The 14,964-nt window shown below is 39.5% G+C and overlaps 2 protein-coding genes across 3 annotated transcripts in view; one reads left to right on the plus strand and one right to left on the minus strand.

Moving 5' to 3' along the window:
* Positions 1-5,849, plus strand: part of LOC139941417 (protein mono-ADP-ribosyltransferase PARP6-like) — a 41,050-nt gene extending 35,201 nt beyond the window's left edge. For both annotated transcript variants that reach the window (XM_071937896.1, XM_071937897.1), the window contains one exon: positions 56-5,849. In XM_071937896.1, the coding sequence (XP_071793997.1) occupies positions 56-146 (91 nt within the window). In that variant the 3' untranslated portion in view covers positions 147-5,849. The remainder of the gene's footprint in view (positions 1-55) is intronic.
* LOC139941418 (U3 small nucleolar ribonucleoprotein protein MPP10-like) lies at positions 5,272-14,080 on the minus strand. Its single transcript, XM_071937898.1, has 10 exons — positions 13,668-14,080; positions 11,380-12,094; positions 10,815-10,987; positions 10,450-10,597; positions 9,936-10,077; positions 9,330-9,535; positions 8,450-8,560; positions 7,924-8,031; positions 7,069-7,302; positions 5,272-6,530 (listed from the first exon to the last, which is right to left on the minus strand). Exons 1-10 carry the CDS (start codon positions 13,739-13,741, stop codon positions 6,384-6,386), a joined length of 2,058 nt encoding a protein of 685 aa, XP_071793999.1. The 5' UTR covers positions 13,742-14,080; the 3' UTR covers positions 5,272-6,383.
* Between the last annotated feature and the right edge of the window lie 884 nt (positions 14,081-14,964).

Here is a 14,964-nt window from a genome sequence, read left to right on the forward strand (position 1 = left end):
TAAATGTCGACATAATAAAGAGAAATAACCAATATTTTAACTTTTTTTTGCTCAGATATGAAGATGGCAAGGTTGGCGATCAAGCAGTAGATACAACTCAAGAAAAATATACCCGAGAAATCATCACATCAATGGCTGACTGCTAGATGGGTAGTCGATGACAGACCAATGGCAATAGATGAATGCTTTGGGAGACCAAAATACAACGGGCCACAGTACACACTAAATACATGTGCAAATGTATGAGGCTACAGAATGAGTCTACAGAATGTTTAGGGGGATCAAAACACAACGGGCCACAGTACACACTAAATACCTGTGGAAATGTATGAAGATACAGAATGAGTTTACAGAATGTTTAGGGAGATCAAAACACAACGGGCCACAGTACACTCTAAATACCTGTGGAAATGTATGAGACTACAGGCTACAGAATGTGTCTACAGAATGTTTAGGGAGACCAAAACACAATGGGCCACTGTACACACTAAATACATGTGGAAATGTATGATGCTACAGAATGAGTCTACAGAATGCTCAGGGAGACCAATACACAACGGCCACAGTACACAATTAATACATATGGAAATGAGGCTACAGAATTTCACTGATATGTTAGAATCTGCATTGCTTCATATATGGGGCTGCAGAATTTAGTTGATGTGCAATCATCTGCATCATATCATGAGGCTGCATAATACACTATCATTGTATCAGCTTCATTGTATAATACATGAAGCCCCAGATTGTCATTTGTGTATGATTATCTGCATTCTATAGTATTTGAGGCTGCAGAATACACTGACCTAAGTTACCAGCTGCATTGAATCATACACTTGATTGCAGAATGATGGCAACACCATTTCACATGTGAGGCAGCAGAATATCAGTGATGTATCGTCAGCTGCTCTGCATCATACAGAGGTCTGCGGAAGTACACCATCACCATCAGCTATGTAGTTTCATATGAGAGGCAGGCTGCAGAATACGACTGATGTGTGATCCCTGCATTGTATCATTCAGGTCTGCAGAACTGCTGCATTGCATGTGTAAGGCTACAGAATGTCACTGACGCCATCTGTCTTTTAGTATCGGTTATGATTCTGCTGAGTATCCCTGACATATCAGCTGCATTGTATTCTCTGATTCTGCGGAATGTCTTTTACATATCAGTTGCAGAAGATCTTATTCTGCAGCATGTCTGTAACATATCAGCTGCAGAATGTCATGGAGGCACTGCAGGCTGCACCAACTTCGCCTGTTCATGAAAGGGCTTACGACGAAATGAACCCCACCCCTTGTTTACCCACAATGAGGTACAAGCTTTTTTACAGTCATCTTTTTTTTTATTTATTCAATATTATTCAACATTTTTTGCTCTGAACTATTTGTTTGTATACATTTTGACCTTTTCTGAGTCAAAACTGACATAATGGCATGATGTGAAATAATTGTTGTAAACGGTCCGAGTTATGTACACATTTTTGTGTGCTTGTGTGTAGGTTGACTTTTGATGGTATTTTAAATTGGGTACAGTGTATACTTTATAATGGATTTAAAGTAATGGTTAATGAAATGTAAAACAATGCTTTACTCTATATACTTGGATGTATTTGCAACCAGGGTTAGTAAGGATGGATGCCACAAAGACTTTTCTTAGATGGCGTCACTGTTCTAGAAATTATTTATCTATTATTTAGGCCTATTTTTTAATTTATTTATTCTGGTTGTTAAGCCAATGATTATCAGCAAAGCTGACACTAGCTGACACTATTTACCTTTATCATGCCGTCACCATCTTGGTTATATTCCTTGTTTCCAATAACAGTAATGAATGCTATCATTCATTGCGCAAACATGGCACCAGACTATTATTTCGTCCAGCCTCAGTTAGGTTACAATGAGTTAGAATGGAGTAAAATCCTTACCGTGATAAAGGTCGACCTATACTAGACAAGAACCCTAAAGAGAGAAGACAAAGAAGGAAGTTTCAGTTTCAGATGTTGGAGGAAAACCCAGGAGAAATTATTGCAGGGCAAACCAAGGCCAGGGACTGAAAACAAAACCCACATTGTGCTGCCAGTGGGATTCGAACCAGGGTCCCAGAGGTGAAAGGCAAGGGAAGATACCACTACATTTTTAACCACACTACGCCAACAGGGGACTTTCGGGACGCTTGGTGGCAGCAGACTTACCAGGTAAATTACATTGTTCTTGGTAATGTGTTCTTGACATTTACCTGGTAAGTCTGCTGCCACCTAGCGATCCAAAGTTGCCTTTTGAACCACTCTTCTCATGTTTCTAGGACTGCACAAACGTGTATCGTACATGTGCATAGTAAACCAAAATTTGGAAACTCCTGGGGTTGCTAATATAATAAAAATAATTGTGGCTTTTTATATAGCACACATGTCCGTCACTCAGCGACGCTCCTGGCGCTGTAACAAATAGTATTTCCTGCAAGATGTGGAACTACGTTTGAATTATGAGACCTAATTCTGACAGCACCATGTAATGTTTTACTAGGTGCTGTGGCGCAATTTGCTGCCAATCGAACCAGAAACACCAGGCAAATCCCTTCTCTTTTTCGATAAGTGCACAATGGCTCAACGGAGTAACGTCCCATCCAAAGGACGAAGCAATGGTGAATTATGATACCATTAGAAATATCATAGGATCGATTTCATAACGCCTGTAAGCACAAAAACTTGATAAGCACAGACAAATCATGCTCACCAGAACAAGGGTTACCAGCTGAACTCCAACTAGTTAACATTGTTGCGCCTGGTGCCCCACTCATTTAGCAATGAAATTTGCTGAGCGGTTTTTTTCTGCATAATAGCTTCTGTATTACATCTTTGTTAGATTATATGTCATCAGATTTTTAATTTTTTTATTTGATATTTTACTCAAAAACACAAAAATGTCCTAGATGTGTAGCAAACAAAATGTGCACATTTGTTTGCGATGCAATAGATAGGGCCTACATGGCCAGTTTCTCAATTATATTGATATCAATGACTAGTACTAAAGCAGTTTACCAATGATTGTAAATATATTTTTAAAGATGCTTCTGTACATTTTGTGTTGAGCTTGTGGCTATAAATCTACACAACAGTGAATATCGAAAAAACCTGGATTTTTCAGCAGAATTTGTAAAGTAATAAGCAAAACACCAAGTGTTCAACAGTGCATGCCGAACACTCATTTTTTGTGTAAGACAAGGGCCCAAATTCCAGTAAACAAATTTGTTTCTGCCCCTGAAGAAGTTAGATTTTGTCGGGTCAAAATAATTCAATTAATAATTGGTTTGTATGTAGCGGTCAAATCTGGCACTCGGCGTGGCTAAGTGCTCCAACAATATTACTCCTGGTCACTGGGCCATTTATTTCATTCCTCAAACCATATCAGCTCCCTTGGGAGTTTCATCCCTGCATGTTCTGCTTAGCCAAATAAATGTTTCTTGTATTTGCCAAACAGCTTTCCTTTGTGGCAAGGTCTGTGTTTGATATTTTTTTTTTGGAAGCCAGAATCTTACTTGTTTTAAAGTAAGGTTCAACTGCTGATAGGGTTCAAATGCTGTAATTTTTAGACAAAATCATGTTTGGATTTTTTTTTTTTACTATTGCCTGTGGCCTGGCAATAGAAATAGCCCCTACGACATGTAGAAAATTTATTGCATAAACATATATATGACTATAAACATATATATGACTTTTATAATGTACACAATTTTCAAGCAACATTTTTAATTGAATTTTCCAGGTTAAGCTGTATCCAAACTGGTGGCAGCGGCTGTTGCTTAGGGAGTTGCTATGGACCTCCTATGCTTTAACACTTGCTCATGTGGCATTCAAGCCGTAGTCGTAAATTGTGACACTGCTTTAGTTCTTGGCTGTTTGGAGAACTAGAAGGATGAGATATTTTGACGTACTCAAACAAGAAGCAAACAATGGAAATGAAAAATTATTGTGACTTTGAGATAACCCTCTGAAAGTTTTTAGCAATTTCCGTTATCATACAGCTTTGCACAACTTTGCACAAATTTGCATAGTGTTCTGTATATTTTATTGCACAGTTAAGTGCATGAGTGAAGGGTTTTGTTGTAAATATTATGTTAATATTTTTTGTATCATATTACACAGTACTTGCAGAGTTTTATCAGTAGTATTACTGGTTAGTTAATTTTTTTATTACTTTCAGATTTAATCTGTATGCCCCAAAGCAATACTTGGATTCCATAGATATCTATCAACTTCGCCCAATTAGTATCCAGAACTGGGTCTAATTTCATGAAGCCTGTAAGCCATAAAAACTTGCTTAGCACAATCAAATTGGCTTAGCCAAAGTAGCTTACCAGCCAGAACACCAAATACAGTTCATGTCATTGCTACGGCACGCCTGTGCCACGTTTCTTTTTGCTTAATTAAGAATTTTGCTGCTTAACAGCTTTATGAAACTGAGCCCTGACTTATAAATCGGCATGTTAGACGTTATGTACACATGTCACAGCAGTAGGGCGCCCTCATGCAGAGGTCAAAATGAGGTTGCTCATTACCCCATTCTCTAAGTTGGGCCTTTTACATGATGTCATCAGCCTTTTATCGCTAAAATGGCGCCGGTGTGACATCAATGCACAAAGCCCATTTTGGACTACGTCACCTCATGACCTTTTAAATGAGCTTAAAATGACCTTTCAACTTCAAGTTGTGACCAAAACCACTGTGAGGTTAACTTTAAAGTTGTGTATATGTTTACTGCAGTCGCCAATTGTAGAATTTTCTTTGCAATTTCTTTAAAAGAAATTAGTTATTCACATACTAAAATGCATGGCTTGACACATGCTTAGCATAGGGCACTGCTAGGTTAAAGGAACACATTGCCTTGGATCGGTCGAGTTGGTATTTGAAAAGCGTTTTGTGACCGTTTGTTATGAAATGCATATGGTTAAAAAAACGATGTAAAAGTAGAATACAATGATCTACACAAATATGCCTCGAAATTGCATGGTTTTCTTTTTACCTCGTCACATAACACGGTCGGCCATTTATGGGAGTCAAAATTTTGACTGCCATAAATGGCCGACCGTGATAGTTCGCGACGTAAAAAGAAAACCGTGCAATTTTGAGTGATACTTGTGTGGATCGTTATGTTCTACTTTTAAAGCATCTTTCTAACCATATACATTTCATAACAAACGGTTACAAACGCTTTTTATAGGCCAACTCGTCCGATCCAAGGCAACGTGTTCCTTTAAAACGCTGTTGTGGATTTTCCTGTGGAACAATCATGTAGACATTCATCACAGTACCTGAAATCAAAATGTCACTATTGTGGTAATTTGCATTTGCAAGGTTGTGGGTTCGAATCCCCAATCTAACTGCTGATTTTACAATGACTAGAATAAGTGTCATCTAGTTACGGAATCCCTGTTTATTGATTTGTGCAATTCATTATCAAAGACTTTGAACCAATGTTTGTATGAGGGAGATTGCCGTGTTCTCTGTCGTGAAGGTCATCTAAACAAACAAACTAACCTTGATGCAATTTAGACATTAATTAAAAAACATAAACATGTTTTTCAAAATAGTCAATGAATGAGACTAAGCTTTTGTAAACAGGAAAAGAGTCAATAACACAGATAGTAAAATTAATTTGTTTTTAATATCAAAAGGAAATATCATGATTGTTTCTCTCCACATATTTAACACGTTTTCAAATCATTTTTAAATCTAATTTAGCAATTTTATTTTAAGGTTTTAATTGTGTCCCTCGAAACCATGATATAACAGTCTGTACTTCCAAATTGCAGAGTTGAGGACTCAATAAAATTTAAACTTCTTCCTAAATTCTTCTATGCATGACATTCTTGTGTTGTTCTAAACCCTCAATACTTATAACATTCTTGATTTGTGATGTGCATTATGTTGAACGTAGTCTCCGATATCGCATCTCGAATTACTGGATCAAAACCAACACAATCAATTAGATTCGTAGACTTGCCCCAGTCCCTCCGAACCAGCCGATGATGAACCGTCTACCAGTGATGAATACAAAACCTAGTATCAAGTAACAGTGTCTGTACCATACTAGACTGAGGGCACCATTTGTAAATCCCTCCTTGACATAAGTGACATTTGTTTTTATAAAGCTCCAAATTATTCATGTCCGCTCTCCCAAGCAACGCTTTAAATTTGTCAAAAAGAGAGAGATTGGCACTACCTAAAGATGGAAACATAAATTAAGGCTGAGCATTTCTTTGAAAATGAAGTTGAAAGATTCAAAATGCCGAACAGCCCTGGAGTGCCAAACGCTTTGTGAAGAGGATGTACTGATATTCCAAGATGGATGGTGGAGCCTCTGTTGGCGATTTCCAGTTGATATTAGAGTTTGAGTTTCTTGCTTGAGAGTGTCTGCTGTGGAGTTTTTCTCTTCTTCTTGACTCCTTTGAGTTCCGAGCTGACTTCATCTTGGAGACGACCAAAGAAAGTCTTGGAAGAGGTCAGAGACTTCTCTGCTCCACTCTTACTCTTCAAAGAGAAAAACAAGTAGAATGATGAAAAAAAAGATATCTTTAAATTCACAGAAATGAGGATTCAATCTTGTGTTTCTTGTTAATAGAAGCATCCTTGTCTTCAGATTTCCTCGGGCTTCTGAGAAACAGTTCAATTTTTAGGCATCCTTAATCCCACCACAAGAAGAACAATACTCGGTTCTTATATAGCCCTTATATACGGGTGTCTCAAAGCGAGTATTATTTTAACGACGGATACGCCAAGTGTGAATTATGTAAATCATTTCTGCAACTTCTTGTTTTAGAAGATGGTACAGTGCTTTCTGCAGATACCCACGCCAGAAATACCTCAACAAACCCCTTCTCTTAGCAATAGGTGTACTGACCGGGCTGCCTTACTGGCAGGAACCCAGACTCACACTCCTGAGAACAACAGATTTTGAGTCCAGTGCACTGGACCTCTCAGCCACAAAACTCATACCGTTTCAGTTGAGAAGGAGCAGATCACATGCATAAAAATGTTTATTGTTGGGGACAAACGAATTGTTAATTACCTTTATGAAAGTGGTTTTACTGGAAGGCATTTTGCTGTCTTGTTCTAGTTTCTTGAGGGCGCCCTTCATACTGTACTTGTTCCCCAGACCGGGTCGTAGTTTCTCCACCGCTCTCTGCTTCTTCTCCTGGTCCCTCGCCCGGACCCTCTGAGTCTTTTTCTTCTTGCGGAGCGCTTGTTTCTTGTCCGTTGAGGTCTTCTCAGAATCACCCTTCAGCTCTACCTTGGGTTTTTCCTACATACGGATATTGAAAATGGCAAAGTGTAGTTAATTTGAGTTTGGTTTTTAGCCCTACGTCAATTTACCCTTACTTCAGCTTGTGTAGACAAGTTTCTATAGTTATGATTTACCTTCTTGTTCTGTTCTTACTCTTTTGGAAGCATTTGCTTTGTTTGTCTTGTTTCATCCCTGTTTGTACGTTCTGTTGTAACCTCATTAACCTAAATCCACTATGTTCTTGTATACGGCATTTCTATATGATATGCTCAAGGTGCTTCAACACTTATTAATTTCCTGAAAGGCATCGTGGAGCTACATTTTTGAAGTATGCGACCAATTCCTTCACATACCACAATGTAATGGTTTACAAGGTGCTACGGCACTTTATGCAGCCAATCAAACCAGGGGCGGAGCCCTTTTTTTTGATAACTACATGTACACTAGGTCTTTTACAGATATTACAACTCATGGGACCAAATTTGTTTGCATTAGGACACAAGTGTCATGACCAGGACTCAAACCCACACTCTGCTGAACAGAAACATCAGAGCTTGAGTCCGGTGCTCTAATCCGCTTGGCCACAATAGCCTCCAACGAAGAGGAAAGTGAGATACTCCAATGCAATGTCTATCTTACCTGTATCTCTTCAGGAGCCAGTAGTGATGCATCTGTGGCCGTAATTGGAGCAACCTCCTCCATTGTGATAGATGCAACGTTGGGAACAATCTTCACCTCGGCTAAAATCTGAACATCATAAAAAAAAGGTTATTAATTGATACAAATTTGATATTGAATATTATGCACAAACAATGATGAAAAGTGGAAAATTTTAACCACCCTGCCTGTTGTTCCTGAAACCACCTGCAACAGCCCTCAAAGTTTGGCAAGTTGTATTTTTAGTTTTACAAGGTGATTACAAAACAGCAAACTGGCGTGGATACACAACATGGTTCGCATTTACAAAAGTGAAGTTGTCCAACAGTATTAAAGTATCGATTATGCTCTTTTCAAACTTATGACAAAATAAAAAAATTACCCGCATCAACAAACAACTCATTTTGCTTAATTGCATCATATATGGTGCTGATTATTCAAAAAAAGATAGGTCTCTAAAGAGTTAGAGGCTTGGAAATGACTTTTCCACAATTCAATATGAACTTACTGGCTTTGGCATGAAGTGGAAGTTGGTTAAAGCGTCTAACTTCACAAACAGAGACTCCATCATCTTCTTGATCTCAACATGGGCGGGGTTCTCCTCCTCTTCCTTGTTTTGCTGCAAACAACAAAACCACATCAAACCATTTAATAATCAAATAAATAATAGTGGCTTCTTATCTAGCGCTCATATTAGTCACTCGGTGACGCTCAAGGCAAACATAATCTGGGGGAAAAAAAAGAAGAAAAAAAAAAAAAAAAGTAGCCAGAGGCAAAAGACCCAGTAGCCACTACACTGATGACAGTCAGTATTTTCCTGCAAGGTATTGTGCAGCTACAATCTTTGAAGTATAAGACAAACTGCTCGCAAGAAACCATGTAAAGGTTTACGTACGCTGTCAATCGCACCAGGAATACAGGGGTGAACCCCTTTCGTTAAGTACAATGGGTTCTTTCGTGTAATAATGATAATAACAGTGGCTTCTTTGCGCTCTTATCCGTCACCTAGTGACGGTCATGGTGCTCCAATATTATTATCCCACCCTGGTCACTGAGACTTTTTTTTATTCCTTCAACCATCTCAGCTCCCTGGGGAGTTAACAGCCTGTTCTGCCAAATCTGTAGCGCACCAAGCTAACTCAATCACAAGAACCATCTCTGCCCTCTGGTACCCGTTAAACCCTGGATGAAGAGAAGCAATCATAGACCAGGTATCTTTCTCAAGGATACAAGTGCCATGACCCGGATTCGGTAACTATCAACATACAAAAACAATGGCGGACTACAAACCTCAAACCTGCCCCAATGACCCTCTACAAGGCTCTACAGATCTCTTTCTGCACAACATAAATCAATTCCTCACAAACAAAACCTCAAGACCCTCATACCTCCGATTGCTTGAGGTACTCTTTCTCATAAATCTCGGCCAGACTCAGTTTGCTCTTCTCCTGGTCGAGCGTGATGCGTTTCTTGAACTCGTACGCCTCCTCCTTGCGTCTCTGTTTCCTTTCTACATCGTCCCAGGCGTGGTCGAGGATGCGTTGACGGATGATGTCCTCCAGGGCTTGTGTGGTCTCCTCTGTGATCACAGGCGCTGTGCAGACAATACAAATCAATAACATTGTTACAGGCCTGGAAATGCACGGAGCCCACGCAGGCCTCTGTTGCCCCTGGTCTTGGTGCCCTTTCAGAAACTTCACGTATACATTTATATTTTCCAATGGAAGTGCCCCACCCCCTCTGTTGACAAGTTGAGTGCCATTATATTATTGAAGGCAGCATAATGATGCATTCCAATTGTAAATGTGAATAACCTGACCTGTAATGGGAAGTAATATTGTTTGAAGCTTTGAATGGTGCAAAAGTTGATTGTCTGGCACCTTCCAGAACAGATGTGAAAATAGTATCGGTAGAGAAGTAACTGTTTATTGTTTGATTGTACAACTTACCTCGTGTTAAAGGAATCCCACGACATTATTATATTTAACTCTTACCTGGTTTACTTGTGACCTCAAAGTCGAGTGACTCCGCCAGCAGACTGTTCTCTGGCCGCTTACTACTGCGCACCTCACCAGACAGTTGCCATGGTTTGGTTACCATGTTGGCCTCTTCAAGCTGCTCTATCTTTTGCTTCAGCTACAGTCCACAAAGAAAACAAAAATAAACAATTTGCATCATCGCTGAAGTGACTTTGGGTAAAATCGAACTGGACTCAAATATTAAAGGTATGGGTCATAGGTTGTTTTTTGCCGACGCAATGCTGATTTATAGGCAAATTTATAAAGAAAAGATACAATAAAAGTTACATAAAAAGTTTCCACTGAGTGAAGTATTCACAAACTAACCTACGCCCCACTTTCCGTTCAGTCTGTTCTCAGATTACCATAGAAAAGACTTACCAAGGTTGAGAACCTTATCTCTACAAACATTGGCCCCAAATTTCATTATAATTGAGCACAGCTGGTGGCTCATCCATCTAACCACTCTAATTGAGGCACCTATAATTACCTTTTCTTGTCTTTTCTCGAATGTTGACATGCCTTCTGTGGGTTTTCCTCCAAGAATGTCACTAGCATCTTCTCCATCTTCACTATCCTCATCTCCTTCCTCATCTTCCTCCTCATCTTCCTTGTCCTCCTCCTCATCAGATTTATCTCTGCAAAAAAATGGTTATTATTTCTAGTGAACAAATCGTCGTGTCACTATCTCCTTAAAAAATAACACTTTTTGAAATCGTGGAAACTGTTGTATATCGCCTCAAATAGCATGTGCCGGTATACAAAGTTTTTTCATGGAGCATTTTCTTGTGTGATACGACATTGTCAGTTTAAATATTTTTGGTTATTAAAGCCACATCCCTTGTCAAAACTGACCTCCATTCAGACAAATCTTCTTCTTCCTCATCGAGTTCATCTTCAAAGTCTGATTCCTCAAAATGTACGCTCTTCTTCTTGGGAGGTTTTCTCTGTTTCTCGGCGTTGTCTCCTCCTGATCCAAAGAAGTCGTCATAAACCAAGTTTTTGGCACTCTTCCCCTGTTCAATCCCCTGTTCATTATAATATAATAATAATAAAAAAAAAAATAATAATAATAATAATAATAACTATAATAATAATAATAATAATGGAAACTTTTAAAGCGCCAATACCTGCCAAAACAACCAAATAGCGAACGAAAGAAGCATCTCATAATTACAAAATAGAGTTAAGGAAAATACACAATCTGAGAGTCATATTTTTTAGCATAAAAATGATATCTTTTAACATAACCACATTACTTCAAAGTGAAATGTTTCTAAAAATGCTTTATACACGAACCATCAAAGCCTGCTGTAGGCTTCTAACCAATTGTTTTTATTGCCATTCATTTTTAGAGCGATTACTAGACATAAAACTTCCCTTTAAAAAGCGCCTAATATAAATGCCTGACTGTTCCTACCTCAGTCTCCTCATCATTATCACTCTCTTCCATATCCTCATCAGATGAGGGGAACTCATCAAACAAATCAATGGACTCAACATCTGAGTTCTCCTCCTCCTCCTCCTCATCCCCAACATCTCCGACTCCAGCATCTTCCTTTCGTCTCCGTCTCTCCTCTTTGGCATCCTCCATCTCCAGGAATTTCTCCATCTCGGACAATTTGAAGAAGGTGTCATCAACAACAGAAGTCCTGCCCTGAAATCCTTTCCGTTGTGTCTGAGAACCTGATCTCTGTGTCGTCTTCTTCTTAGACTGCGTCTCTAACTTAGCGATATCAAAGTCTAACTCGGAGTCCTGGTCTGAAGAGTCATCAGAGTCTTGTAAAACTTTACCCTTTTCCCCCGCATCTTCAAAGAGGTCCTGGCTGCCGTCGTACTCTTGCTCATTTTTATCTCCATTATCATCCTCCTCCGAAGGTTGATTTTGAGTTCTTAATAGAGTGACGTCATGTTGTTTTATTAGGGCCTTGGCAATGTCATGAGTTATGTACTTTAGAATGGGTCCATTGGTTAATTGAATCTGCCCCCAGATCTGTTCTGCGTCTAAGCCCTCAGTTGTCAGTTTTGTCAGCGTATTTGAAGAAACTGCTTTCTGCTTATATTGACAGTGATGACTTAAATCAAACAGTCTCTTGGTGCAGTGGTTGAACGACGATACTAGACTTGGTTGAGCGCTGCATTGTAAAAAAAAAAATGTTAGTTTACTAACTAGTTTCTAGGTTGCAGTTATCATATTCATAACCCTCCATCCTCCTGACGGTCTTTTTTTGAACGTCATTTACAAAAATTACAGCTTTAAAAAAAAACTCATAAGTGTCACTTATCTTGAATGCTTAAATAAAATTTAATTTAAAGACCTTGGTAAAGTGGGTTGGGAAGACTCGTTTACCATGTTTACATTTACGTTTTTGTTGGTTTATTCAGCAGGATCCATGCATAAGTTTGGACCTAAAGCTAAGCCCCTAAGTAAGGGTGGTTGATTGGTGCTCAGCCTCAAGCAGTAGAAATACAAGTGCCTCAACTCAAGAGTCCAGGCTAACAAAAAGAGCCTGAAGAAAAAGGGATAACTTTCCTCACCTCGCCACCACTTTTTTCACAAATTTTTTCAAAAAGGAATCTCTCATACTATAGAGGTTAATTGGGTACTATTATTTCATATTGAATGAAAAAGTGGTGGCGCCATACGGAAACTTTTCCGAAACTTTTCCTATCACTATTTAATTTAATATATGACCTATCTTCACTCAGTATCACTATTATTATTAACATTATTAATCAACATAGTTGCGATAATCGTAACCCTCCTCCCGACGGCCGGGATAATCGTAACCCTCCTCCCGACGGCCGCCCAGCCGGCCGTCGGGAGGAGGGTTACGATTATCGCAACTAAAATCAGCAGACTCTTTTCTCTACAAACAAACAGTGACAAACAAGTTACAACAATATTACGGGGGCTGGTCATCTCGCCACCTAGCAAGCTCGCCACCAACAAAGTCGCCCCCTGCAAAGTCGCCCCCTAACCGGCTCGCCCCGAGTTGTTACAAAATCGCCCCCTGACAATGTTGCCCCCAAACAATGACGCCCCCTAGCAAAGTCGCCCCCTGACAATGTCGCCCCCAGCCAATGTCGCCCCCTAGCAAAGTCGCCCCCAGAAAATAGTTAGGATTAGGGTTAGGGTTAGGGTTAGACCTTCCACAAGCACATTACTTCATACGGAATTTTTTCTGAAAATGTTTTAACTATATTTTTTTACCATAATTATGTAGCCTTAATTATTTGGACAAGTTTCCGTATGGCGCCACCACTTTTTCATTCGAAATAAAATAATATAGTATCTAATTTACCTGATTGATATATCCCTTTTGTAAAAATGAGTGAAAAAGTGGTGGCGCCATACGGAAAGTTATCCAATTATTTTCCCAACAACATCTGGGGGCGACTTTGCTAGGGGGCGACTTTGCTAGGGGGCGACTTTGCTAGGGGGCGACTTTGCTAGGGGGCGACATTGGCTGGGGGCGACATTGTCAGGGGGCGACTTTGCTAGGGGGCGACATTGTTGGTGGTGAGCTTGTCAGGTGGCGAGATGACCAGCATTCAATATTACAAGTACAGTAAAAAATGAGTAATTTACAAAAACGGACAAACTTTATTATAAATTTAGGCTATATAATATAATTTATATTAAAAAAGGTATATAAAATAGTATACATATAGGCCCCCTACTTATAATTTAACAAAAAAACTTACGTGATGAAATTTTCCGGAGATTTTGTTTTGCTTTTGAACTCCTGGAGCACATCTGACAATTCTGAAGAATCCATGCTTGCAAACGCTGTAATCTTGACAAAATTTTAGGAAATGTTTTATGTGATGCATGCGGTATGTCTAGCGCCCTCAAGTGACAGAAGTTTTCAAGGGTAGTTTTGTTTTCAGTGACGACACGACACGCGACCACACTTCTACAAAAATAGTTTGTTGGAACTATTTCACGTCAACCTCTAATTAAAAAAAAAACTATTTGTCCCCTTTCCTCTATGTTTCCCTGCAACCCAGCAGTGTTTTATTCAAAATGTAGATTTGCCTTTTTCACAGAACAAGTTAGACCTCTGCACATTTTTAGCCAGTCTACTAGTGTATTGCGCAATACCATTTTGACAGCGATTCATCACATATCCATGCACACAACACACAGCAGACAGTCCACGTAGGCGATTGAATGCGTCACGCAGATGCAGGCTCGCCATTCTCAATCCGGAAGGGGTGTTTTGCAGCATTCTAGGGGTTGTTTGCATATTAATTGTAGTAACATTGCTTATGTGTTCTGTGTGTCTCGGACCGTCGTCCAAAGATGACAATCGTATGTGTGGAGTCAAAATAAACATTATTGTCAAAATTTGATGTCTTTGATTTTAATCAAATTAAAACTGTTGTTATTTATTTTTTACTGAAACGTCGATCGTCTGTTGCGTGCATAGTGCTGCACGTGAGGTCAATGCTTCCCGAATTCAAAGACTGTACACCAGAGGCTCTTAGATCTGATAGACTTCCATGCTCTGACTCATTTTTGTGCTAGATTACTAAGATCTTACACAACAAAAAAGGCCAAGCCCGTTGTCTTCTATAAGTTACAAATGTGTCGGCCGGCCAAGTGAAAAAAGGGGTGAACCTGTTTTTCCCCGTCCTTTTGTATATTGCCTTTATCCTTTCAGTTTGTTAGATGAGGTTCTTCCCCTTTTCTATGGCCGGCCAACACATTTTTAAAGACATTATATTTTTTTTCTGAGATCTTTAAAATGTATCTCTTTTTTCGTTTAAACCGGAGGCGGCCTCTCCTTGGGTCTCGGCAGCTGACGAGCCTTGAGTGGCAGAGTGGACCGTGCTTTGGAAACATCGCATGCAGCAAAGAGAAAGTATCCGAAACCCGGACCACAATGCCAAAATTGTTACCATCATCTGCCAAGCAATTCAGCCTTGATCCAAAACCGACAACACAGTCCCATGAGGTACCGAACTTCCCCGATTGCGGTCCACCTAGTCTTCAGTG

The sequence above is a fragment of the Asterias amurensis genome, chromosome 9 (assembly GCF_032118995.1).
Source record: "Asterias amurensis chromosome 9, ASM3211899v1".
In the NCBI taxonomy this organism is placed as follows: Eukaryota; Metazoa; Echinodermata; class Asteroidea; order Forcipulatida; family Asteriidae; genus Asterias; species Asterias amurensis.